We start from the raw sequence: 27,905 nt of genomic DNA, 5'->3' as shown, positions 1-27,905 counted from the left end.
CGTACTGTAGCCACCCAAGTAGACGCGCTATCTTCCTCAACAAGGTTGTTTCATGGCGTTTTTTCGTTGGTACTATGATGTGTGGAAGTCCGTTTCGGCATTCATGTGGAGATATGCCTGTAGGCCCTACATAAGCGGACACTGAAATCTGTATACAACTTGACGCCCACGGCGGCCCACCTTTGTGCGTCCATCGACAATCAATAATCGATAATCCCCGATCCCAGTCAACATGGCGAATTCAGTGGAAATCCCACAAGATATTATCGACAATGTTATTGCGGCACTTGGCAATGACAAGCACTGGCATGCACTCAAGCAATGTGCCCTGGTTTCTTCCTCCTTCCTTCTCCCAAGTCGCAAGCAGCTATTCTCCAGCATTAGTTTCGGATCCAGTAATGAAGGTTGCCAGAAGCTTCATCAAATCCTCGTCCAAAATCCAGTCATTCGATCCTTTGTCAGAAGGATAAATGTCGACGTCCATCGCCAGTGGCGTTGGGGCGGTTCCGGACGGACTGAACCTGCTTCTGACAAGGTCTTACTTGCCATTCTCCAACTCCCGTTCTGTCACCTGGAGGATTTCCTTCTCTCTTATTTCGACGCTGCGAAAAGTTGGAGCGGCGAACTGAAGGATGCGCTCTCCACTCTCATACATTCACCTACCCTCAGATTCCTCTCCCTCTATGAGATCGACAACGTACCAATTACCCTCTTTTTTGACATTGCCCACTTCACCGAATTACGTCTAAGTCATTTCTCGCTCAACTATTCTGATGGCGAGCAATCAAGCTCTCTGACACCGAAGGGAGTGGCGACAACGAGTTCTTGGCATAACGTCAACAATCCACCAATTACCCTCTTCCATAGCATGGTCCACCTTACGAAATTACATCTAATGTCAGTCTCACTGAAGGACGCACTCTTGATCCTCAAACATTCACCTACCCTCAAAATCCTCTACCTCTATGACATCGACAATGTACCAATTACCATCTTCCTTGGCATTGTCCACCTTACGGAATTACATCTAAGTTATGTCTCGCTCAACTATTCTGATGGCGAGCAGCCAAGCTCTCTGACATCGAAGGGAGTGGCGACAACGGCTTCTCATCCGGTGATTGACCGATGCGTGTGGTCTTTCGGGAAGCCAAAGCGAGGTAGGAGATTTCCTAAATATGCTTACTCCTCACTGATTCGGATCCTCGCGACATAGATTATCCGACTGAGGCGAGATTCTTACCATTCATGTCCCATCTGCGTGTTCTCGAAATTAACATCAACCCGTCTTCCGCAAGGATGTCTAACTTCACCATCTTGTCCTTTTTGATGCGTTGTCTTTGTGCCAGTCTCTCACCCCCTGCCACACTTGAACATCTCGAGCTCAACATTACGTTTAAAGGCAATGATAACCGCTTCAATCACGATGCATTTTACAAGGATTTAGGCCGTGATGCTGTTTGGCGCCATCTAGACTCCCTTGTAACTCATCCGGCTGGTTCACAGTTACAAAGAGTCGACATCGACATCAGATATTCCTTTCGTTATGACGACAATGTGGTAGAACCCGAGAACGATGAAATCTTGGCAGCTGTCCTTGATGGTTTACCGCTACTTCGAGACAAAGGGATTTTGTTCGTTGAAGCTAAGGTGGGGAGTTGACATGGTTTTCATAGCTGCCGAATACCTATGGGGTGGTGACGTAGTCACATCAAGACTAGCCTGTATTTGTACATTGTGATTCTGCAAACCTGGTCCATACAACGAACAGGAGGTGTTTGACCCCTCGTATATCGCCACTCCATGCAATCATGACATATCAAGACCAACGGTTAGATATTCTTATTTCCAAAATTCACGAGCGAGTGGGCCTCCTCGTCTGCTTCGTTGCTTTCCCTCTTTGCCACTGGCCAGTCCAAGTTTCATTCGGTATACATACAGATACATACACTGTCGCGACAGCTACAGCTGTTCCTGAAGCAAGCACGGGGCACTACCTATGCTCTCCAACTTGAAGCTTTGCTCGGCCGCGGCGCAGCAATGACACTGTAAAATCTCTTTTGTATGGAATTTGGAAATTTTGATACCCAGACGATATTTGCAGATTCTCGTGCACAGACTCCGTACATAATATCCTTTCACTCCTTTAATGTAGCCTACTCCGAGTCACGTTCTCCACTCTGTGGTCCAGGACGTACCCCGCTGTGCATCGCCTTAACCATGTTCGCCATAGCCTCGCTGCCCCCGCGGCTAAAGCTCTGTTGCATCCTATTCCACGTATGCTGTGTGTTGCGTTTAGCTCGCTTGAACATGGAAGATTGGTAAGTTTGGATCGCTGCAGCAAAGTCAAAGGTTCCCTCTCGCTCGTCTTTATGAGCGATAATCGCACGTGTAAGCTCGAGGGCGTCGAGCATGGCAACGTTTACCCCAACGCCCGCGAATGGTGTCATCAAATGAGCAGCATCGCCCAGGAGGGTCACGCCAGGATGGGCATTCCACTGAGTGCCGATGGGTAACATGTATAGCGTGCGAGGAATGAGTTCGTCTTTGCTTTCCAAGATGATCTTCTTCAAATCATCGGGAAAGCCGTTGTAATACCTATCAACGAGTTCCTTTCGAGCGATTTCCGGCTTGGTCCAATCAATCCCGCAGTCCTTCGTCCACGTCTCGTCTTGGCGCAAGCCGGCGTACACTCGGATACTGCCATTGCCGTTCCGCTGCGAAAGCAAAACTCTCCCCTCATCAAATGTGAAGCAGCTACCTGCACCTATGAAGGCCGATAACCAAGGGTAACGTTCCTCCACATCGAGCGCCCACAACTCGATGACGGATACGCCCGAGTAGAACGGCTTGACGTCTGTAAGAAATGGTCGCACCTTCGACCACGCGCCATCTGCACCGACGACGAGGTCGAACCCTTTCTCTATGCCATCGGCAAAGTGTAGGTCGTATTTGTTATCACTTTGCCCTTGCTCAACGTGGAGCAGCTTCCTTCCCCAATGCACAACGTCTGGTTTGAGTGAATTCAAGAGAAGGTTCCGTAGATCAATCCGGTCAATTTCGGGACGACCAGCGGTCTCGAAAGTGAGTGGGGCGTCGCCTCCATTGTCATCCCATAAGACGGTACCTGCTGGGTTGACGACTTTGAGTGCATCACCCTCAGGACGAGCGTACTTCTTGAACTCGTCGTAGAGACCGGCTTCGCGGAGGGCGAGCTGGCCGGATTCGGCGTGAAGATCGAGGGTACCGCCTTGGTTGCGCTCATTTGCGACGGTTTCGAACTCGTAAACGGTGAATAAGATGTTATGTTGCTGGAGGAGGTTGGCGAGCGTTAAACCGCTGGGTCCAGCGCCTATGATGGCAATTTTAGGACTGGTGGACATCTAGTGGATGGTAGTGCGTGGTTTGTGAGGCTGACCTTTGGTTGTAGACCAGCAGAGACGGCCTGGGTTTTATATAGCTGTGGTATACGATTCCGTAGACGCGTTCACTCGGCAACAACTGCGGGATAGCCATCATGTATCATGGAAGATGATCAGGTCTGCCCAACTGACCGTTATTACAGACGAGATCCTCTCTCATCGCATTTCGGCTCTTTTGACCTCACCCTCACGCTTGCGCGCCCAGAGACGGCCTGGGTTTTATATAGCTGTGGTATACGATTCTGTAGACGCGTTCACTCGGCAACGACGGATAACCATCATGGAAGATGATCAAGTTTGAAAATGATCAACTTTAGTACAACCTTGGTACAACCTGTGTAATTAATTATAACAGGCGTGTCTCTCATCACATCTCGGCTCTTTTCACCTCACCTTCACGCTTACGCGCCCTGCCCCTCCTCAAAGCTTACGCGTCGCATACCCATATAGACACTTCTCGCCTCTCACTTAATTTACATTTCACATCTCTTATTTCCCCTGTATCATTATGAACTCGAGTTTGCCACCAACCATAGAACCAAACAAGACTTATCGAGGCTGGTCCATCTCATCCAACTTTCAATCTACATCAGGCTACATCCAAGTCCTTCTCACTCGAAAGCCTGTGGTGCTTCATTCTGGATTCTACACAATACACACGGTTCTTCCCCAAAAATGGACCTCACTCCAGATGGTCAAGAAATCGCCAGTCTGCGAGATCGTTGGCGGTCGTGAACAATTCAAAATCAACTCGGAAGCGGTCATGGATAATGGAATAGTCAACAAAAGACCATAGCCTAAGCCAAGGCGTCATTGCCACGTGTCATCTGGCGGTCCGCTGCGGTGGCCAGGTCGTATCGACCGAGAAACGCAGCCCCCCTGAGGCGTATCAAGACTCCGAATTTCAGGCGTGTTCGATTTGTCGACATGAACCCAAGTCTGGGACAAACTCACCTTCACCAATGACAGATGTCACTGCTACTTGGCGTCGGTTTGCGCCTTGTGGTAGGGACGGTGGGGCTGCGTCAAAACATTCATGGTCCGTCGTCCGAGCTGGTACGCTCTCTTTTTCCTTGTCTTTCCATGTCCCACGAGCTGATAGTCGAGTGATAGTCGTCTGCGGGTGTATAAGTACACCTTCCCGTGGACGAGGAGAACGTATCATGTTTTCACCTGCAAAGGTTGGTCCTCAGGCGACCTCCCTCGATCGCTTTTTGAATTTGTGTTGCTTATTTACTATTTAGAGGGGATACCTTGGAAATTTCAGTTCACGAGCGCTGTTCAGCATAGACCTCCCCTTTTATCCTCTCGTATCTTTTCTAATCAGTATTCTCCATCTCTTTCTACGCTAGTACTACCCTCGGTGACAGGCGCGATGTTAGATTTAGTTCTATCTTGTTTGTCAAGAACTGGCGGTCAGTGGCGGGTTTATTAGATAAGCTTCGTTCCTGACCCTTTGTTTTCAGGGTCCCATTACATACTTTTCACCCAATATAAACGACGCGTTGTCAGGTCTTTTGCACAAAGACTGCCCTGCACAACTCAGACTCTCATCCCTACCTCCCACCTTCCGACACTCCACCTCAAGCAACAGCAGAAATGGCGAAGAATTGCAAAAATGTTCTCATGTATGGTCAATGCAACAACAGAACATGCCCTTTCGAACACAAGATTCTCATTTGTGACTTATGCGACTACATCGCCCCCCACAAAGATGCGTGGAAAACTCACCTCGAAAGCAAGAAACATTGCAGCATCGTTTCTGGAAAAACCAAGACCTCGCACTGTAATATCTGCCAAAGGAACATTGCTGGGGGGCCTCAACAGTGGTCCGCCCATGTAGGAAGCCAGAAGCACCGCACGCTCGCTGCCACTCAACAGGTTGACGCAGATGTTGAACCTCGAGATGAAGCTTCGACAGAGGAACAAGAATTTTGTGGCCTTTGTCAAGTCAGTGTATGGAAATCGGCTTGGAGTCGCCACCTGGAGCGGCCTGGACATGTCGAGCGGGAGAAACACAAAGCGGTGTTGGATGAGGCGGAGAAAGATAAGAACGGTATCTCCGTTGAAGGTGGATTGAACTTTGGTATCGTCGATCCAACGACGGCAGGAAATGGTACTCAGTCCACCGTGACTGTTACGACGTCTTTGCCATTTTCAAAGACGATCTTGGCGGAGGTGAACATGGCTTCAAACCATAATCGACGTGATGCATTCTCTAGGTCTGCTTGTTTGTCATCTTGTCTTGTGCATATCACTCTGATGCTTTGTTTTCTCTTTCTACAGGTTCTATGGGTTCTATGTGTCCGTTGATGGGATTAGGATTCCGCGTAATGTTGTCTCTGGCCGCCCGATCACTGTGAGGGTCACATTTAGGCAAAACCACATTGGCCGATACGAAGACCGCTTAGAGCTAGTCTTTGAGGACGTACAGCTGAAGAAACGTTTTGCGATCTCCAGGACGGTCAGTGCTATCGTAGGCAACAAGGTTGATCATGAAGCGTTGAAACCCAGGGAGCCCTACATTCCCAACATCCGTGCCGATCGCTCACCAGTAACCAACGTCATCGAGGGCGTTGCCCCGCCAGCCATGACAGCTATCATGTACATTGGCAGGCTTCCGGATGCTAGGATTCCCAGAGGCCTTCTATCAGTCCTGCTGGGACCAGAGGGTGTTCGGCGACAGATCCTCCATATCGAAAGGGCGTTCCTACCTAGCAATGTAAACGGGGACACTTACGGTCGTTTTTTCAAGCACCTTCTATGGATTGAGGAGTTCAAAATGGAGTACGTCTTCTTTTTACCATGTCGTTCCATTCACCTAAGAAGTCTCATAGATATGACTTGTCCCGCTATGATATCTTCAACTCCACACTTTCGAGGCATAATATGTATTACTAGTACGTGATACCCATCTCTCACTTTCAACACATTAATTGTCGGACATCCACTAGTCTCCCTGTACCCGGACTAGCTGAAAAGCGGCCAAGTGTGCTGGTTGGTTCGTCTCATAACTCTGTGTTCCGCGGACAGAGACTAAATTCGTGCAATAGGTGATCGAATGCTGGTCCAGGAGGTCGGCGCACCTCAAGGACGTTGGTATGAGGGCCATGTTCATGTTGTGCGACAGGCCGAGGTTGGACTTCGTTTTAATACCTCTTTTGGCTGGAGCCCCACCCAGCGATACCATATTAGGTTCAAGTTGAACCGCATCCCCGCCAAACGCCAGCATCAAGCTATGGATACCGTTTTCACTGAAGACCGCGTCCTGTTTCCGGTTTCGAAACACATCTTGAACCCTAGGGCCAAAGAGATGCGGATCAACTTGTTCAATCTACTCGTCAAAGACAACCCAGCGCAGCTCCGAGCAGTCAACTGTATCGTCAATCAACGTGCTGGATCACCTCCCTTTGTAGTTTTTGGACCGTATGTTTTGCTTTTCTTTTGGCACTAGACTTCGCGGCTGAAGCGATCTTGCTACGTAGACCTGGTACGGGAAAGACGATTACTATCGTTGAGAGTATCCTACAACTCGTGCACAATCTTCCCAAAGCTAGGATTCTTGCATGTGCTCCCAGCAACTCAGCTGCCGATCTTATCACAGAAAGACTAGCCGCGGATTTGAACTCAGACGAGCTGTTCCGTGTCGTTGCTCCCTCTCGGGTTAAAGACCAGATACCCGATGCTGTCAAACCATTCACGTGCGCGTTACCGAACGGCCACTTTTCCGTGCCTGCTATGGTAAAGCTGAAGAGCTATAAAGTGATTGTAACGACTTGTGTTTCAGCTGCGATCCTTACAGGGATTGGCATGCCGAGAGGCCACTTCTGTCGCATCTTCATTGATGAGGCTGGACAAGCAACGGAGCCTGAGGCGTTCGTTTCCATCAAGATGTTGGCGGACAGTGCTACTAACGTCATCTTGTCTGGAGATCCAAAACAGCTTGGACCCGTCATTCGCTCAGGCATAGCTCGAGCATTGGGACTAGAGACCAGCTACTTGGAGCGCCTTATGAGGCGTGAAGCGTATAAAGAAGCCAATGGAGTCACGTAAGCATTCATGTCAGTTTCGTGCTACCCGTAGTTGACACTCCTTATGAAGTGGTGTGAAACTTGTGAAGAATTTCAGATCCCATGGCGCGATCTTAAAGTTCCCCAATGATCGGTTCTACGATGGAGACCTTCAACCATGTGCGAAGCCCATCACTACCGATGTTTACCTCGCCTCATCGATCCTGCCAAACCCGAAGTTTCCTGTCGTTTTTCATTCCGTGTCCGGGAAGGATGACCGGGAGGCATCCTCCCCGTCTTTCTTCAACATTGAAGAAGTACTCCAGGTCAAAGATTATGTTCAGAGACTGCGCTTCGACCGTCGCTTCCGTACCAGTACGTCCTCAGATCTGTTATCCAGACCGGCAACTAAGCCGACTTACTCTCACAGCGGACAAAGATATTGGCATTATAACCCCTTATCACGCACAATGTCTTAAGCTTAGGTCTTCTCTTCGTAGTGTTGCCGATGGTGTGAAAATTGGGTCAGTGGAGGAGTTCCAGGGGCAGGTAGGATCACGTTGCTCACGTCACCGACTGTAGTTAACTCTCAACAGGAAAAACGCGTTATCATCATCTCGACTGTTCGCAGTAGTCGGGAGTTTGTTGAATATGATCTCCGACACACACTCGGCTTCGTAGCGAGCCCTCGTCGGTTCAATGGTATGTAATCAGTCTCGTATCCCTCCCTGCCATGAAAACTGACTCCACCACCTGTAGTTGCAGTTACGCGTGCTCAAGCCCTTCTTATCGTCGTTGGCGATCCCCATGTATTATCACTGGACCCACTTTGGCGTTCCTTCCTCAACTACGTCTACCTCAATGACGGATGGACTGGCCCAGATATCGCATGGGACCCGACCATCCCTGTCAACGAGGCTGGAGGATACGATCGTGCAATTCGTGCAGCTGCACAGTTGGACATGAACGACTTGACACGTCGTATGGAAGAAGCCACACTGGACACACTGGACGAAGTAGAGGAAGACCCAGACGCCAATGTCGACCGCCCTTGGAGGGATGTTGAATAAACACCTCAAATTGCCCTTCTCGATACATATATACTCATTTCTCAACTCACACATTACATTACACCTCAAACTATATGTGTCTGCACATTTCAGATATTAAGAATCCTTCAGACACTTATGGTAGTTTCTTGCCAATTGACAAAACCAGAGATCCTCGTAATTTTACTTGCAAGAACTTCGTAGTGGCCTCTTCAAGTCGAACATTCTGATCACGATCTTTTGCATGGTTTCACGTGACATGTCATATCGATTGCACCCGTACTAGTAGACCCCATCGTGAAGCTTCTCGTTGCGCACACTGACTCGAGAGTGTTATGTCTGCCCTCTCAAACCCAGTGGAATCACACATTTTACTGGAATAAGCAAGCTCAAAGCCTGTTTGCATAGGCACCGACATAAACAAAGTGGCTGAACGCTTAGCGCTATATTCGCGAAGACTGCCATGAAGTGGTTTATCGATGTGAGTTTACCTGACATACTTACTTATACTTCGCTCTCTCACTTCTTTCCTCAGTTGTCATTTCCCACGTTCCCTATATACTCACATTTATTTAGCCGCTCTGCCTCTAGGCAATACGATCAGATGTCATTTCCCTCGTTTCCCAACGCTGAGGATCGCTCTGAGTCTAGGTCCGACACCTACCCCCCACCTTCCGCCACCACCTTAAGCATCAGAAGAAATGGTGAAGAGCTGCACAAATGTTCTCAAGTATGGTCAATGCAATGACAGAACATGTCCTTTCGAACACAAGATCCTCATCTGTGACTTATGCGAGTACATCGCCCCTCATAAAACTGCGTGGAAAAGCACCTCAAAAGCAAACAGCATCGCGACATCATTCCTAGGAAATCTAAGACTTCACACTGTAACATCTGCCGAAGGAACATTGTTGGGGGGCTTCAACAGTGGTCCGACCACGTAGCAAGTCCGATGCACCGCGATCTCGCTGCCGCACAACGGGTTGACGCGGAAGTTGAACCTCGAGATAGAGCTTCGACAGAGGAACAAGAATTCTGTGGCCTTTGTCAAGTCAGTGTAAGGAAATCGGCTTGGAGTCGCCACCTGGAGCGGCCTGGTCATGTCGAAAGGCAGGTAGCGTTGGATGAGGCGGAGAAGGATAAGAACGGTATCTCCGTTGAAAGTGGATTGAACTTTGGTATCGTCGATCCAACGACGGCAGGAAATGGTATTCAGTCCACCATGACTGTGACGACCTCTTTGCCATTTTTAAGGACTATCTTGGCGGAGGTCAACCTGGTTTCAAGCTATAACCGACGTGACGTGCTCTCTAGGTCTGCTCGTCTATGATTTTGTCTCGTGTACTTTTATCACTCTGATGCTTTGTTTTTTCCTCTCTTTGCAGATTCTGTGGGTTCTCTGTATCTGTTGATGGGATTAGGATTCCGTGTGACGTTGTCTCTGGCCGCCCCATCACTGTGGGGGTCACATTTAAGCAAAAACACATTGGTCGATATGAAGACCGCTTAGAGCTGATCTTCGAGGACGTGCAGCTGAAGAAACATTTCACGATCTCTAGGGCGGTCAGTGCTATCGTGGGCAACGAGGTTGATCATGAAGCGTTGAAACCCAAGGAGCCTTACATTCCCAACATCCGTGCCGATCGCTCACCAGTAACCAACGTCGTCGAGGGCGTTGCCCCGGCGGCTACGACAGCTATCAGGTACATTGGCCGGCTTCCCGATGCTAAGATTCCCAGTGGCCTTCTATTAGTTTTGCTGGGACCAGAGGGAGTTCAACAACGGATCCTTCATATCCAGAGGGTGTTCCTGCCTGACAAAGTAAATGGGGACAATTACAGTCATCTTTTCAAGCAACTTTTATGGATCGAGGAGTTCCAAATGGAGTGCGTTTTTTTAATCATGTCGTTTCATTCAACTAAGAAGTCTCGTAGATATGACTTAGCCCGCTATGATATCTTCAACTCCACACTTTCGAGGCATAACTCATATTACTAGTATGTGATACCCATCTCTTAATTTGGACGCATTAATTCTCGGACATTCACTAGTTTCCCCGCACCCGGACTGGCTGAAAAGCGGCCAAATGTGCTGGTTGGTACGTCCTTCAATTTTGTGTTCCGTGGATATAGATTAACCTGTGCATTAGGTGATCGAATCCTGGTCCAGGAGGTCGACGCACCTGAGGGACGTTGGTACGAGGGCTATGTTCATGTTGTGCGACAAGCCGAGGTTGGACTTCGTTTCCACACCTCTTTTAGCTGGAGCCCCACCCTGCGATACCATATCAAGTTCAAGTTGAACCGCATTCCCATCCAACGCCAGCATCAAGCTATGGATACCTTTTTTACTGAAGATCGCATCCTGTTCCCGGCCTCGAAACATATCCTGAAGCCTAGGTCCAAAGAGATGCGGATCAACTTGTTCAATGTAATCATCAATGACAATCCAGCACAGCTCCGAGCCGTTAACCGTATCGTCAATCAACGTGCTGGATCACCCCCCTTTGTAGTTTTTGGGCCGTACGTCGCTTTTCCTTTAGTACTAGACTTAACGCTAAAGCGATCTTGCTACCCAGACCCGGCACGGGAAAGACGATCACTATCGTCTAGAGTATTCTACAGCTCGTACACAATCTTCCCAAAGCTAGGATTCTTGCCTGTGCTCCCAGCAACTCAGCTGCCGATCTTATCACCGAAAGACTAGCCGCCCGTATGAACCCAAACGAGCTGTTCCGTGTTGTTGCTCCGTGTCGGTTCAAACACCAGGTTCCCGATGTCGTCAAACCATTCACGTTCGCGTTACCGAATGGCTACTTTTCCGTGGCTCCTATGGCACAGATGAAGAGCTTTAAAGTGATTGTCACGACTTGTGTTTCAGCTGCGATTCTTTCTGGGATTGGGATCCCGAGAGGCCATTTCTGTCGCATCTTCATTGACGAAGCTGGACAAGCAACGGAGCCTGAGGCGTTCGTTTCCATCAAAGTGTTGGCGGACAGCGCTACCAACGTCATTTTGTCTGGAGATCCAAAACAGCTTGGACCCGTCATTCGCTCAGGCATAGCACGAGCATTGGGACTAGAGACCAGCTACCTGGAGCGCCTTATGAGGCGTAAAGCATATGGAGCTCAAGAAGTCAATGAAGTAACGTAAGCATTCATGTCAGTTTCGTGCTACTTGTAGTTGACACTCCTTATGAAGTGGGGTGAAACTTGTGAAGAATTATAGATCCCATGACGCGATCTTAAAGTTCCCCAATGATCAGTTCTATGGTGGAGACCTTCAACCATGTGCGGAGCCCCTCACTACCGATGTTTGCCTCACCTCGTCGATCCTGCCAAACCCGAAGTTTCCTGTCGTTTTTCATTCCGTGTCTGGAAAGGATGACCGGGAGGCATCCTCCCCGTCTTTCTTCAACATTGAAGAAGTACTCCAGGTCAAAGATTATGTTCAGAGACTGCGCTTCGACCGTCACTTCCGTACCAGTACGTCCTCAGATCTGTTATTCAGACCAGCAACTAAGCCAACTTGCTCTGACAGCGGACAAAGATATTGGCATTATAACCCCTTATCACGCACAATGCCTCAAGCTCAGGTCTTCTCTTCGTGGTGTTGCTGATGGGGTGAAAATTGGATCAGTGGAGGAGTTTCAAGGACAGGTAAGAACACGTTGCTCACGTCACCGACTATAGTTAAATCTAAACAGGAAAGACGCGTCATCATCATCTCAACTGTACGCAGTAGTCGGGAGTTTGTTGAATACGATCTCCGACACACCCTTGGCTTCGTAGCCAACCCACGTCGGTTCAATGGTATGTACCAGTCTCGTATCCCGCGTTGCCGTGAAGACCGACTCCACCACCTGTAGTTGCAGTTACACGTGCGCAGGCGCTTCTTATCGTCGTTGGCGATCCGCATGTATTATCACTGGACCCACTTTGGCGTTCCTTCCTCAACTACGTCTACCTCAATGGTGGATGGACCGGCCCAAATATTACATGGGACCCGACCGACGAGGCTGGAGGGCACGATCGTGCGATTCGTGCAGCTGCACAGTTGGACATGAACGACTTGACACGTCGTATTGCAGAAGCCATACCGGACACACTGGATGGAGTAGGGGATGAAGACCCAGACGCCAATGTTGATCGCCCTTGGAGGGATGTTGAATAAACACCTCAAACTGCCCCTCTCGATACCATCTCTCCGCCCACACATTACATTACGCTTCAAACCATATGTCTCCTCACTTTTTAAATTGTAAGAACGCTTCATAAGAACTTCATTACGATATACATAATCACATGATCAGTCCTACTAGAATCATACCACATTGTCGCCCTTCTCTTGAGTACCACCATCATGGATTGAACAGCGACGTGACCGGCCTTGTTTCCCAGCAATATCGGTGGCAGCGATATCGGTGAGGCTACTATTCGTACCGCAGTAGTCATATCAACGATACTTATCACCTTACAGCCTCATGGCACATAGCCTTCAGATCTCCCAGTGAAAACCAGTGATGCTCGTCCCGGGTTTGGTTAGTCGGGCGCTTGATAAGGTATCTGCTGTGAGCAAGCACGGGCAATTTCCAGATCGGTGGGAATTTCTTTCCTTGAGTGCCAAGGCATATAAGCAGACTGGTGCTTGGCATGGTTAAATCCGCCATCTGAACTACTGTCATGCTTGAGGGCTACGATGACCTACAGTATTTGGGGAGTGGCTCCTTTGGAGTGGTAAACAAGGTGCGGCGTTGGCGCGATGGAAAGGTATGGTGTTGCATCTTTTATGGGAATCTCCCTGATCCGTCGGGCATTTCCAGGTCTTTGCATGTAAGACTATCGATCTCCACAACCAAGACCCCGATTACGCGCGGAGCGAAATCCAGGTGCTCGAGAACTTGAACCACCAGAATATCGTGAGGATCGAGGACTGGATTCTAGGCATGCCGTCCGGGAACCTGTATATCTTTATGGAGTTCTGCGATGGTGGGGATCTGCAGAATATGATAGACTCACGGTTGGCTGGTTTCTTCTGTTATGGGCCAGAGCTGATTTGGGTTTTGCAGACAGCGGATCACGAACCATCGGATCCTGTCATTCGCACACCAGATCGCGCTCGCCCTTGCGTACCTGCACAATCCCGGCAGCGGGATGGGGGCCACGCTGCATCGCGACCTCAAGCCTGCGAATGGTGAGTGCAAGGCCTGTTTTGCGTTCATATGCTCATTGGATGCTAGTGCTCTTGAAGAGGGGACCGCCGGGGTACATGCCCACGATCAAGCTTGCGGACTTTGGGGTGGCGCGCACGTTGTACAGTATAGGCGGGACGTATTGCGGGACCCCGGGATACATGGCGCCTGTGCGTATGAGGACCTGTTTCTGTGGAGGTATTAATGTGCTTTGATGCAGGAACTGCGCGCTGCGGCGACGCGTGGGCAGCCTTTGCCGTTCACTACAAAGTCGGATATATATGCGTTCGGGAAGATTGTTGAGGTGCTGTATATGGCTAGCAACCACAGTGCGCGCTCGCTTGACATTGAGAATTTGTTTGACGCGTGCTTGAACCCGAAGGCAGCGGAAAGGCCTACTGCGCAGGGTATTGTGAATTGGTGTCAAGCTCGGCAGTAGGTGCTAGAAAAAGTGTCCAGAATTTAGTGTACGTTTATGTGTTGTATAGCATGTTTAAAATCATGAAGTTCACTGTAAGAAGTGGTCAATGTTTTGGTGAGTGTCGTGTATGAATTCAGTATACATACTTCTTTGTGATCACGTCGCGGCCAGGAAGAGACGCGTTAGGGCAACACTCCACGATGATCAAGTTTGCATGTACATGCCAGGGAGCTCGAGCGGAGGTCGAAATCTGGATTGAGGTTCCACTAAAAAAAAAAAGTTCGAAAGAGAAAATGGAAAACAATTCTCGACTCGTACACAAGATCTGATTCTGTCGAGGTGGAGGGTAAGGTGGAGGAGCAAGATTAGGGACATTCAGAGTCCTCGCTTTCGACGTGCTTTCGACTTGATTTCAGTTTGCTTTCAAAGTTGATTTCGGAGCGGTAACCCCCGAAGGGCGCCGTCCATACCGAGCCGTACCGTCGCAAGCGACCCAAATTGGAAATGCCAAGCATGTCTGAGTTCGAAATCAGCTTGACACGTATGTTGTTGACGTTGCTGCACATTGCACCATCGCAATGCCGTCTGAATGAGATATTCTCATGGCTCACCTTTCTTCATCCAGCACATAGTATAGCCATTTATTTTATGTTTTCTGCTTGTTGTCTCTCTGTACACGTAGGCATATCGGAATGGATGTTGTGGTACACCTCTGTACACGTCATAATTAAATTCAGACTCCGACGAGCTTGGCATTTCACTTTGGCTTGCTTTCGCCTGCTTTCGCCTTGCTTTCGAGTTCACGATCAGAGTTGAATGGCGCTTTCGGGAGTTGCCGTGTCCGAAATCAAGTTTGAAAGCAAATCGAAATCAAGTCGAAGGATTAAACTATCCAGAAACCCTGGTTTCCCCTGAACAACCCAGGGTTTCCAAAGTGCTTGCGTAGAAACCTTGTTTCCACAAGAAGCGGAGCTCAGAATATTTGAAGTCCACCACATGCACATGCATAAGTTCAAGTTGGCGGCGGGGGTCATCAACCTTTCAAGTAGCAAGGGACTATGGAAGGGAGCAGTGGCATCCCTAAACCACTCCCGCTCTCCTACATCTATGTAAGTATAGCTACCCGTCCAAACCCTCATCTTGTTTGCATCTTGTAGCATCGTGTAGACCATGAACCAATATTATTTACCGTGGTAACCACTTGTCGAGTGGGCGCGTCGCATTGCGTGACGATACGTGTGCGACAAGGGATGTGCATGATGGAGTTCAACTCGTCGCGCTCTCTTCTCATCATGACCCGGGGAGCCAAGATCAATTTAAATTTGAGCGCGACACGCGTCGGCATCTAGGAATTTAACTCCGACATGGGGTTCCTCAAAATAACCCATCGACTGATGGAAGGGGGATTTCTACCAAATGCAGAAGAAACCCAGGGTTCCACGCGAAAAGGGGGTTTCTGGTTAGATTGATCCCAAGTCGAAAGCACGTCGAAAGCAAGGACTCTGAACGTCCCTATTATGTAAACACGTCATTCTCGTTAACATTTGGTTAACATAGCCAAAAAAACATCAGACAGAAACTTTCGTGCGAGATTTTGGTCAAGATTCCACACCTGTATCACAGCGTTGAAAGATCTGCACTTTTGTTTCACCCCGGAAGGCGTCCTTCCTTCACAGAAACCGCGTACAAGTTTCCAGCCAATGATGAATGCCGCCAACATCAATCTGACTGCGCGAGGCTGGCGCAAGCCACTTTCAGAATTACCTTTCGCTCCTTACAGCGCTTTCAGAGTAGGATGGGAAAGTGTGATTTTTCGTAAGCATGTGTGACGTATGTAGTTTCCCTTTGAGGAATTGTCTGCCTTGCACTGCCTACGCGTCGCGTCGTCCTTCTGCTCAATCCCTCATCCCCCAACGCTATGGGGTTTCAAAATTTAACCTCTAATATGAAGGAGTGGGCTAGGGAAGGCTGAGGAAGGCGAAAAACATGGTTCGCCCCTAATTCCTAAAAGGGAAACTACGTACGTCACACATGCTTACAAAATATCACACTTTCCCATTGTAGCAAAAGCGTGACCGCTGTGACTGGAGAGTAACAGAGGAGGGTTTTGATACACTGAGGGTAGCGAAGATAGACCGTTTTAGCGACTAAATTCACTGAGAGTCTAGCTAGATACATTGGGTCTTTTTATACTAAGGGTTACGTAAAAAGGGTCGCAAAGGAATGGGGATGGCCAAGGCCATGTTAAGGGAATAGAGAGACTCTGATTGGCTAAGGAGCGTGGAATAGGTGAACTAAGGAATATGTACGCGTCACCGAGGGGGACGCGTAAGCGAGAGAGTACGCGTCAGCGTTTGAAGGACGCGTAATCGTCTTGAAAGAAAACAAGGGGGAATGGTAAAGAGTCCGACTAATTAGATTAGATAAGGAGAAAGAGTAACAGATGCGTCACATCCGTTACATACGCCCTCCAGGGATCCTACAGGGATTCCTTCAAACGGCGATGGCGCTCGCGCCAGAGGAAGAATCACCGTCGCGCTTCTTGGAGTTAGAGGATGAAGAAGGGTGATGGGGGGTACTGGTATATTTCTTGTACTTCTTGAACTTTAACTTGATAGCTTTTTCTTCTTCTTCAGCCGCACTCTCAGCAACCTTCCACAATAAACCATCAACAATTTTCATGCGTTTCGGAGTCAACGCGGCGCCTTTGGAGGGCTCGGGAGCCGGCGCATCTTTGCGCTTCAAGGGCGCAGTTTTGGATGCCCACCCAATGATCTCGGGGGCAATATTGAAGTCGGAGAGGTCGATGGGTTCGCCGGCGAGATCGTACGTGCCTAGTGCGTCATCGTAGCCCGCAAACCGCTTTTTCTGATCCTCTTCTGCCCAGATGTTGAAGTTGGTAGCGAAATGCTCATAGCCAGCTGGAAGGCCATGGCGAGGAGGCTTTTGTTTACGCAAGCGCGCGTCGGTGAGGCAGTACAGCGCAATCTGGCCAACGTGATAAGAGGTGGACGTCTTTTGGACGGGATCGGTGACGGTGATGATGGTGAGGCAGGGTCGATCCAGGCAACGATGAGTGATGGTGGAGTATTTGGACTCCTTGGTGCTTTTGGGGGCTGCCATGGCCGCGGCGGGGGCAATGGGTGCATCAGGAGTGATGTCATCAGTCACGATGGGTGCAGGAGTAGGGATGTCGGTCATGATGGCTGGTTGGGTCAACTGTCGGCGAGGAGGAGAGGCTTTTAGTAACGCGCGGGAGGTCGTAGATGGAAAGGGACGAGTGGTGAATGAGTTTGAAGGTCGTTCAAGGTGAGGTTTAAAAGCTTCTTGCAATGCGATAAAGCCGACGAAAATTTGTGGATCGTCAACAGGCGGCGTGCCTTGTCCCTTTGGCAATTTTGAAATATCCTCAACCCCAAGGAGGTCGAGGTAAACGGGGAGCGCGTTTAGGTGCGTGATCTGATAATATGGGAGCCAAGTGACATCACCTGCTTTCCACTGTACCTGGAACACCGCATTTTCCATAGATCCCGAGTGCGCCAAAATTTTCTCGACGGCCCACTCACCTTCCGATTCCTCTTCGCTAAGCGCGAGTTGAGTGTCCATCCGTCCTGGAAACAGACGATCGTCGTTTGGGACATGGATCCGGAGCAGGGCAGCGTGAAAGACATTGTGCACACCTCGCTGCTTCAGATGTGAAGGCAAGTCGATAAGGAACGACTGATTATTAAAATCTTTTAGGATCTTGTACGGTCCGATAAATTTCGGAATAAGTTTCCGCGCCAGTCCCTTGGGAAAGGTGATGTTTTTCGTGGACAAGTACACCAAGTTGTTCTCTTTAAAAGGTGCGAGCTGGCGTTTTCGGTTAGCGTTGCGGGTTTGCTTAACGCGTGCTGCTAGGATGCTATCATGGGCTGATATCAATGCCAGCTTCCTTTGAAGGGCAAACGTGCGGACGGAGGGGTACTCGTCTGTGCGCGCCGTGTCCCAAATCATGGATTTAGGCATTCGTCCTGTGTTCAGGAAAAATGGTGCGTAGCCCGTACTTTCTGAGCGCGCAGAGTTAATAGCGAACTCGATAGCAGGAAGTTTCGCCACCCAATCAGTTTGCTTCTCGCCGATACACTGGCGCAGCATCTGAGTGACGGTTCGGTTTGCGCGTTCCGTTGAACCGTCCGTCTCGGGGTGGTAGGCACTGGACAGTTTTAATTTTGTCCCCATTAGCTTATGAAGGTGTCCCCAGAAAATGCTAGTGAATAGGACATCCCGATCACTTATGATATGTTTGGGGAGGCCGTGTAATTTGTAGACCTCTTCAAACATTAATTCCGCGATCTGTCGGGCGTTGTAGGTAGTCCGACTAGGAACTAAATGTACCATGGCCGTCAATAGACATATTATGACCGTTATGGAGTCAAAGACTCCGTCGCGATTTTTTGATTCGGGTAGGGGACCCACAAAATCGATTCCAATTGCTTCCCAAGGATGACTTGGCACTGGCAAGGGGTTTAATAACCCATAAGGCTTTTGATTGCTGGGCTTGCTTCGTCTGCACGTCATGCAGCTTTCACAAAATGCCTTGGTGTCAGAAACCATAGTTTTCCACCACAAAGAATCTCTTAGATAATTAAGAGTTTTACTTGCTCCTAAGTGGGCAAGCAAGGAGTGAGCCTCAGATAGTACAATTTCGCGGGCGTTCCTGCCTCGAATTGAGATGTTAGGTACACAGAGAAGCTTCCGCTCCCGTTCTTTGAGGTACACCAGCTCATTTTCAATGAGAAAATTTCGATGTTCCCGCGGGTTGTCAATTATGACTTTGAATAGTGGGTCCTCAATATATTTTCCTCTCAATTCCTTGAGGAGATCAATGCCGTCCTGGCTCTCTGAGATTACATTGAGCAGTGACGGACTCGATTTAGCTGTGGCATCAATCTTACTCGATTTAGCCGTAGCATCAATCTCGATCGAGGTCTGGTTACCGCTGACAGATCGAGGTAGAGTTGAGCTATCTTTAGCTCGTGGGGGAATTCTGATGGTAAGTTTGGAACTTGTTGTTGTCGTGTTCCCACTCTCGCCCTCCTTTCGTTCTGCAGGAGGCTTCAGAACGAAATGGCTCTTAACTCGAGCAGCGAATTCCTTCGCTGTCTCCGGACGTCCAGTCTCGGCACCAGGAAGAACTTTACGCGGGCGCTTCTGGACTGCAACACGAGCTTCGACGCCAGCGAGGACAGGCACAGATGTTTCCTCGACGCCACCAGTGTCTTCGTTGACAACGTCAAAGTAAGTGTATTCGCTCTTTGTGCGAACAGTGCCCGGGCTATCTGCAGAATACAGACGCGATAAGGCATCGGCAACGACGTTCTCTGATCCTGGGACGTAAACGACTTCAAAATCAAACTCGCTGATTTTTTCCACCCAGCGTGCCTGTCGCCCAGAGAGATTCCGTTGCCGAAGTAAGTGTTCCAGACCTTTGTGGTCCGTTATCCACTTAAATCTAACACCTTGTAAGATATCACGGTGTCGCAACATCGTCTCTACCCCCGCGAGCATCTCAATCTCGTGCACGGGGTAGTTTTGTTGCGCTGAATTCAGCTTAGCGGAATAGAATGCAGCAATTTTAGCCGTCTTCCAATTCTCGCCCTGACTGACAACACCGGCGACTCCAGTCGCACAGCCGTCTGTAACCATCCAGACCTGTGGGGCGTCATCTGCATAATCCAATGGTACGCGATGGTGATCTCGGGACGCTTGGACTAATGTTTTAACGTCTTCGAAAGCGCGTTGCTCAGTGAAGCCCCATCTGAAAGGGACTGTGTCACCGGTAAGTCCATGTAGAACCCCCATGGGAATCCTAACGTTAGGGATGTCATCCCCCAGGTAACCCACAGATCCCAAGAAACCTCGCAGCAAATCGCGATTGGTCGGGGTTTTCCAATTCAGAACACAATCAACCTTGTAAGGGTCCATCCGAATGCCCTCGTCGGAGACGATTCGTCCCAGAATCTGCAATTCCGAGCAAAGGAAGTGAAGCTTTTTCTCACTTAGATAAAGTTTTTCGCGGGTGAGCACATCAATAACCAATTTAACATGCTTGACGTGCTCCTCCAGTGTATCCGAATAGATAATAACATCATCCAGATAAACATCCATGAATCGGCCGAGGTACGGCGAAAAAATATGGTTCATTAATGCTTGGTACGTTGCTGGAGCATTACAATCACCCTGCTGAATGACATGACATATCATATTGCCATCAGGTGTTGTAACGGCGGTCCGTTGGACATGTGCTGGGTCGATGCGAATTTGTTCATAAGCGTCTTTCCCATCCATCATGGAACGAAAACGTCGTCGCGCTGCCCTTCGTAGGATACCCTCTGGGTCAGGTAGCGGCGAGGTCATTTTGTAAGTGTTCTCATTCCGTGCTCGTAAATCAAAAACAGTTCTGAGCAGAGCTGGTTCTCCAGGCTTCCGTGGTTTTACTATTAGAAGCATTGGAATCGTGTTAGAGGCGTTGGTTATTTCCCAACGCCCTGTGCGCAGGTAAGCGTCTCGTTTTTCTATCCACTGAGAAAGCAAGGCTTCTGGGCAACGAGAAGGGCGCCACGGATACACCTTGCCTTCATCAATTAAAGGTATGGAGTGATTTATAACCCGTAAAGGCGGCAGCTCAGTCTCTCCCGCTGTTTTACAGAGCGGTTTTGCATATTTCCTGAGTGCTTCACGTGCTGCTTCCAGCTGGCCTCCTTCGAGTGAGACCGCACGCGAAGCGACACCAGTAACTGAGGTGCCTTCAACGGGTAAAGCGGTGTCGCTGCCAATGACGACACGCGATGGGTTAAGTCCTACACAGACCTGGTGTTGGAACATCCAGGGTGTACCTAGTATGACATCATAATTTGATATGTTTATGATGTCGAGGTATCGTTCTTCTGCTATTTTCTGGTATTCAAATCTCACTCTGGCCCCAGAATTTATTTTAGAACGAGACCCTTGGACTGCAAGCTGCAATGCGAGAGGTACGTCTAATTTAACTCTTTTGACATTTAATTGGTCTGCCAAGGTCGAGGATAGGAAGTCGCTGAGCGACCCCGAATCCAACAAAGCGCGTGCGGGCTGTCCGTCAATTTTTACGGTTACCACAACAGGTCGTGGTACCTTACGACTGGCGTCTTTCGCAATGGCCGCATTACGCTGTACCGCGGGGTAGCTCCCGCGGGGGACCTGGATACCGCTTAGTTCAAGTGCGGGCCCCTCACAGTGAGTTTCCCTATGAGTTGGTTGTTTTGCACAATCACAACTCACAGGTACGGTACGTGGTTTATCCACTGTAATTCCACTACCTGAACCTGGGTCGTCATCTGGTTTTCGGCCTGGATGACCTTTCGGCTGTGGATCAGGGCACTCGAAGAATTCTATGAGTGCAGCGAGTTGTTGCTCATACCAATCCGCCAAATCGAATCCCGGGGCTTCTGCCAGGAACCGAGGGAGGCGAATCCACGCGTCCCAGCGTGTGTCTTGTATGATAAACAAATCATCATCGAAGGGATCAAGGTACACATAGAATCGCCGAGATAGGCGCACATCAGCGAAGTTCTCATCGAGTTCATAAGGTGCGCCGTGAATCAATTGTCGGGTAATCTCCCGTTGCAACACATCCCCCATTACTAACTGAGGGATGTCCTCTTCCCAGCGCCGTGCGGAATATCCGCTGCGCAGCGAGCATCTATGCGCATACCAGCGGGCAGGTGCGAAGTCAGGTCTCCGCGCCCGTTCCAACGCCAACGACGCCGCAGATTGTTGGAGTCTATCCTCAATGCGAATAAAATCGTCATCGACTCGATACGCACGGAATCGAGTAAGAAACGTTCGTGGGTATAACGAGTCACCAGGGTAGGGACTTGAAGCTTCAAGAATCCTGGTTATAGTGTCTGACAAGACGTCGCCGATGGGGCGGTAAGGGCGTTCATCGGTTTCTGTCTCAGTGTCGGATGTGTGAACCATAGTTTCATCGTCCGGATTGTCTGTTAACTCTCCCTCTGATGTATTATCAGGGGGTGGGTCTTCTGATTCTTCGTCAGAATCCGAAACCGACTGCAAATCGGGTAGGTCATCATCATCTTCCTCTTCTGAGTCAGCCTCGTTAATTGGCCACAATCCAGAGGGGCCGTCGTGTTCTGAGTCTGAGTCAGAACAAGACTGCAGGCCCGGCATTTCGTCATCAGAATCACTTCCTGGGTGTAATTCAGGTAAGTTTTCATCTTCATTAACAACGACGTCGTTCTCAAATAGGGAGAACGCCCAGACGTGATCAAAAATTGAGAAGTCAATGGTTAAATCGTCATCCAAAGCTTCCGATTTTTGGAGACGTCTGGCACGATACCACTTCCCCAAATCAATGTGGGGGTTCTCGAAAAATGACTTATCCACAGTAAGGGGTTCCTTGAAATCCTCGTCATGAATGAAGTATTGATTTTCATTTTTACTGACCACAGTGATACGAAATTCATCATCGATTTCAGGATCAGATGTGGGGTAGAGTGTAGGGATACAGCTTCGTAGCACGCACATTGCGTTTTCAGCGTGCGCGTCGCCCATCGTCCAAGGACGCTTGGGCCTTTCGTTTAAATTGTATTTACGCGCCTGCCAACGAGCATACCACTCTCCTAAACGGAAGTAGTGGTTTTTCAGATGCCCTGACCAGATTGAGCAACCTTTGTGGGTTAAGCGATCATAAATCTGGTAGAAGTCGGCGTTCGGACGGGTGAAAACCTCGAAGCGTTCCCTGACACCGGAGCGCAAGAATTCACTATCGCCGGGATACGGCTGCATGATGTCAAGCACGTACTCCGCCATGAGGGCCAGACTATCCCCGAGGCGTGTACGACGCCGTGCTTCTGGGTCGTATTCTAACCATGCAGGTTCATATGAAAACATGTATGTGTAATTGCTTGGGAGGTCCCAAAATTCAACCATCCCGAGTTCAAGGCTATCCAGAACCTTCACATCATCAGAACTTTCAGGTTCAAATTCAATGTTATAGTTAGTTAAACCAGGAGGTTTATTTCCATTTGATTTAACAGTATTGCCTTGGGGGCAATTGCGTGATAAGTGACCAGGCTTCTTGCAGTTAAAACAAGAACCCGAGGCTAATAGCTCAGATTTTTCTTTGTCACTCAGGCGTGGGGTAGCTCTTTCCCTTTGTACATTGGTAGGTTTAGAACTCTTCCAATCCCTTTTATTGTGGTTGGTTTGGGAATAATTTCCCTTAGGAGCCTGCGACTGAGACCTGTTCGATCCCAGTTGCAAGCTTTGTTGCCTTGGTGCGGAGTGCGTTTGCGAAGTGCCGCGAGAAAACTGGGAGCCGGAACGTTTACGTTCGGACTCATTTTTTCTTCCAGGGTTCTGGCGACTATTTCGGTGACCATTGGAGCCACCGCCGCCTCCTCCATGGTGACCACCGCCGCCACCTCCGTTGTGACCACCGCCGCCACCACCAGAATTGTTATTTCGGCGGTGCTGGGGGTCGGTGAATTTTTCCGAGGTCTCAATGGTTTCAGCCCCTTGTTGTATTTCATCCCAAGTGGAGACCTCAGGGTTTAAACCAAAGAGCCAAAGCTGCCTTTGGATAGACGCACGAAGTCCATTCCAAAATTTGACAGCTTTTTCTCGTTCATCCATGACTCCTATCATGTTGAATAGTTCTTTTAGCTCAAATGCATATTCCGAAACATTTTTATTGTTCTGGAAACATTTTCTAAGTTTTTCCCGAAGTTCAGACCTATAGTCTGAGGGAAAACAATAGTTGAACAATTGAACAAAGAATTCCTTGAGGGTCCACTCATGAGGATTGAGGGACACGCTCTGGGTATAAAAATCATAGGCCTTGCCTTTCAGGTAGTATGAAAGAACAAAGGCACGCCGATTTTTGCGAACCTTTCCGGAGGTAACGTAGTCTGTTCCTTCTGTGACGAACCGATGGTAGGCGCGTGCATCTGCAGCACCATCGTATTCCACAGGCGGAATCGGTTTCAACAAGGTTTTAGGTTTTTTAGATCGAGATCGACGCCGGTGATTGTGGCGTCGTTTGGACCTGTGCCTAGGGCGCTTTCGTGCCCGGCGGCTATTGATCGAGCTATCCGACCGAGTATCTTCTGAGTCACTGCTAGTCTCAGAGCTGCTGGAGCTTGGAGACGAGTCTGACCCAAAAGTATCAGAGCTGGAGGATGAGTACCCCCGACGGCGGCGCCGTGAGGGCTTATCGGATTTCTCGATGTTATCAAGCGCACGCCCAAGATAACTTTTGGGCGCGATCTGATTGATTGGTACATTCGTCCGAGTTGCTTTAACCAGCTGGGCGTTACGTTTGGCATCCACCTTCGGGGCTGGAACGATCGACGCTCGGTCCAGAGTTTTGCCTGATGGGGCTCGTGAGGGTTTTCTGTTTCTCTGGTGAGTGGTCCCCATCTTTTCAGGCTGGTCTTCATCTGAACTGCTGTAATCCAGATTTTTATCACGCTTATTGGTGAAGGATTCCAAAGCTGCACGTTGGGCCTCAACATCCAGATCGGAATCACTGAGTTGCGCGCCTCCCCAATTACGGGGGTCAGCGCCTTTCCCTTTTAGGGTGGAAGGTCCTTCGCCGCGCGATTCAGATCTTTCACGCGGCGTTGGTGGGTTCTGAACTTTCTCATAACGACGTGAGAGCTGTTCTTTCTGAGCATTTGTAAGTTGCTTCTCGGCCTGGTTAACTACAGTGTCTTGTTCTGTGGTTAACTTGTTAACTCGGTTAGGAACTACTTTGACTTTCTTAGTAGTCTTAGTGTCCTTCTTAAGTGAATCCAGGCTCCTGGAGCGCCGGAGGACCACCGTGGTCCACGGATTTTTATTATCATCCGCTTCGCTTACTTCACTAAGCGAGGAGGTATCGCTTTTGTGAATCTCACTGTCAGTTTGTACAATATTTTTGGTATTGTGTTGACTAACGACTTCAGTTGTATTGACTAAAGTTTCCTCCGCCCTCGCGTAACGTGCAAGAGCTTCAGCCTCACCCGAGGGTGCTTCTCCCTCAGTGGCAGACACTGGTGAGGGAGGTCGAGAGGCAACGACGTCGCTGTAAGAGCGCGTCATTTGCGTCAAGTCCTCGGTCAGACGATTGTCCGACGCGTGAACCTGAGGCGTAGCCGATAAGGCTGTGCCTGGCTGAATCTGTGAACCGAGTATATCAGCAACTTTTCTAGGGGTTCGGACCATACCTTGCTGGATAGCTAAGCCAGCGCGGGAGGGGCGAGTTCGAAGCGAGTAATGATTAGACATAGAGAAAGAATTGTTTTTAAAAGCAGAGATTTTTGTGTTGCCAGTGAACGGAGGGTCCGGGTGATCAATCCGAAGTGGTCCAGTCGACGGGCAAGGTGGTGACGAGTAAAGTCGGGTTTGTTTTTAAGAGTCGAGTTGTCGGGTCAAAAAATATGTAGCAAAAGCGTGACCGCTGTGACTGGAGAGTAACAGAGGAGGGTTTTGATACACTGAGGGTAGCGAAGATAGACCGTTTTAGCGACTAAATTCACTGAGAGTCTAGCTAGATACATTGGGTCTTTTTATACTAAGGGTTACGTAAAAAGGGTCGCAAAGGAATGGGGATGGCCAAGGCCATGTTAAGGGAATAGAGAGACTCTGATTGGCTAAGGAGCGTGGAATAGGTGAACTAAGGAATATGTACGCGTCACCGAGGGGGACGCGTAAGCGAGAGAGTACGCGTCAGCGTTTGAAGGACGCGTAATCGTCTTGAAAGAAAACAAGGGGGAATGGTAAAGAGTCCGACTAATTAGATTAGATAAGGAGAAAGAGTAACAGATGCGTCACATCCGTTACACCCATCCTACTCTGAAAGCGCTGTAAGTGGACTCCCCACCTCCCGAGAAACGTTTCATTCGGCGATTGTGCTGAGAACTCTCGGCACCTTCACTTATGACTAGATTCTTGAGCCATTCGAACCTTGGCTCGGATTCTGGGGTGGGAGGTGCATAAGATTCGAGATGTTCAAGCAAGGTGCATCTTGCTTCGTTTTTGTCTTGAGGTGGAAATACTCACGCAGATTGTAGATAACCCTACATACCATACACCTCGTGTTGGAAAGCACGCTGGCATATAATCGCTCAGATTCCCGCTCCTACATTCTTCGACGTACACGTGTGAGCTGCTCTTTATCCGAGAGGCACTGGCTGCAGGCAGAGGTTCACTTACTTTCACCTACGCCAACGCCTGCTGATTACACTCCAGTGCTTGCTTACAGAACTCAAGAGGATGAAGATTTACGATTTTCCTCTGGCTATTTTTTGCGTGGCTAGATCCGCATTCTTTATTAGAACGAGGCATATCAGCCGCAGTCAGTGGACGCACCAAAGTCGGGTTTATAAAGTTCTCGACAACCGGCGAGGGCGGCAGAAGTCAAGTCTTCGGGCCGAGTTCAGGATCGCTGAATTTTTGGTGTCGTCTTGGGGCGAAATAAATCTGCCGTTTCTGTTTCCGACCTGAATTTTTGTCAACCTGTGTTGCATTCTGGCAGGGCCAGTAGCAGAAAAAGATACTCAACGGACGGTGAGTCGATTTGTGTTATGGCATAAGCGCCCAATCACTCAAAGCCGATTGTAAGTTCAAGGGTTCTTGAAAGTGTGGGACCTTTTTTAGGCTTCCTGCAACGCGTTGTTGAGAAGACACGGTACAAAAGCATGCACCCTAGGATTTTTCGACGCTTTGACTCCCCTCCTCCTTTCACACACTTTCTTAGACGATAATCATGGCATCGACTCAAAATTGCCCTAACGTGTTAGCGTCTGGCATTTGCCAAGATCCACATTGCCAATTACTACACAACTTGATGGTCTGTGAACCATGCGGGTTCATCGCTGCGAACGAGACTGTGTATAACGCGCATGTGCAAGGCAATAAACACCGGAGCAAGATCTCTGGACGAAGTGGAATGGCCTATTGCAACATCTGCAAGAAAAACATAGGATGGGGGAGTTGGGATCAGCACGTAGCTGGTCAGAAACACGCCGCGTGTGCAAAGGCACAAGCGCTTGCGCCAAATATTGAGCCAGAGGAAGCAACGCCGAGCGGCACCCAAAGGAATTGCAGCATCTGTCAACAGATTGTCCGAAGAACTGCATGGAACCATCATATACTAGGTATCAAACACCGACGCAAAGAGGCGTTCACCAGGTACAAGGCCGCTTTGGATGAAGCAGAGAAGGACAAAAACGGCGTTTCAATTGAAGGTATCTTCGACTTTGATTTCGTTGATCCAGCAGCGGGCACGATTGGTCTACAGTCGACCGTCACCATCAAAACATCGTTGCCTTTTTCCAAATCGGTTTTGTTGGAAGCCAAGTTAGCTTCAAGCCAAGGCGTGCACGTCTCGACGTGGTAAGATCCTCGTCTCCTTGTCCTCAGTTGTTCATTAACGAAACTTTGCCCCTCTATATTCGCAGTTTCGCTGCAACTGTCAATGGAGACAATAGGAAGGTTATCTCCGGTAGACCTATCACCTTGAAAATCACCTTCCGACAATCGCATATTGGCCGATACGAGGATCGGCTCGAACTTCTGTTTGAAGATACGCAGCTCAAGAAGCAATTCATTATCTCGAGGACGCTCAAGGCAATTGTGGGCAACAAAACCGATCATGAAGCTCTCAAACCAAAATCACCATACGTTCCCCGACCCCGCACCACTCGCCAACCAGAAAAGAAGATCGTCGAAGGTGTTGCTCCTGCAGCTCTCGACGCAATCCCTTACGTTGGACGCCTTCCTCGCGCTG

At 49.2% G+C, this 27,905-nt stretch overlaps 4 protein-coding genes and 1 pseudogene across 5 annotated transcripts; 4 read left to right on the top strand and 1 right to left on the bottom strand.

The window, feature by feature from the left end:
• Positions 1-2,225: 2,225 nt before the first annotated feature.
• On the bottom strand, positions 2,226-3,368 carry LACBIDRAFT_152540 (uncharacterized protein; the record flags this gene model as incomplete). Its single annotated transcript, XM_001884670.1, has 1 exon — positions 2,226-3,368. A coding segment is annotated over one exon (1,143 nt), but the record flags the coding sequence as incomplete, so codon positions are not given.
• A 5,573-nt stretch (positions 3,369-8,941) lies between these two features.
• On the top strand, positions 8,942-9,226 carry LACBIDRAFT_304295 (uncharacterized protein; the record flags this gene model as incomplete). The annotated part of the gene is made up of 2 exons (XM_001884759.1): positions 8,942-8,959; positions 9,014-9,226. 2 exons carry the CDS (start codon positions 8,942-8,944, stop codon positions 9,224-9,226), a joined length of 231 nt encoding a protein of 76 aa, XP_001884794.1.
• Positions 9,227-10,812: 1,586 nt separating this feature from the next.
• LACBIDRAFT_252500 lies at positions 10,813-12,650 on the top strand (annotated as a pseudogene; the record flags this gene model as incomplete). Its single annotated transcript has 6 exons — positions 10,813-11,000; positions 11,057-11,626; positions 11,679-11,925; positions 11,975-12,136; positions 12,184-12,289; positions 12,346-12,650. Coding segments are annotated over 6 exons (1,578 nt in total).
• A 509-nt stretch (positions 12,651-13,159) lies between these two features.
• Positions 13,160-13,883, top strand: LACBIDRAFT_237781 (uncharacterized protein; the record flags this gene model as incomplete). The annotated part of the gene is made up of 4 exons (XM_001884758.1): positions 13,160-13,246; positions 13,300-13,496; positions 13,546-13,670; positions 13,717-13,883. The coding sequence occupies 4 exons, from the start codon at positions 13,160-13,162 to the stop codon at positions 13,881-13,883; spliced, it is 576 nt and encodes a 191-aa protein (XP_001884793.1).
• A 12,506-nt stretch (positions 13,884-26,389) lies between these two features.
• On the top strand, positions 26,390-26,885 carry LACBIDRAFT_304291 (uncharacterized protein; the record flags this gene model as incomplete). Its single annotated transcript, XM_001884757.1, has 2 exons — positions 26,390-26,683; positions 26,739-26,885. One exon carries the CDS (start codon positions 26,390-26,392, stop codon positions 26,618-26,620), a length of 231 nt encoding a protein of 76 aa, XP_001884792.1. The 3' UTR covers positions 26,621-26,683; positions 26,739-26,885.
• Between the last annotated feature and the right edge of the window lie 1,020 nt (positions 26,886-27,905).

The sequence above is a fragment of the Laccaria bicolor genome, genomic scaffold (genome assembly GCF_000143565.1).
Source record: "Laccaria bicolor S238N-H82 LACBIscaffold_27 genomic scaffold, whole genome shotgun sequence".
NCBI lineage: Eukaryota > Fungi > Basidiomycota > Agaricomycetes > Agaricales > Hydnangiaceae > Laccaria > Laccaria bicolor.
The sequence above is the reverse complement of the archived record's forward strand: the minus strand, read 5'-3'. Positions and strand labels throughout refer to the sequence as shown.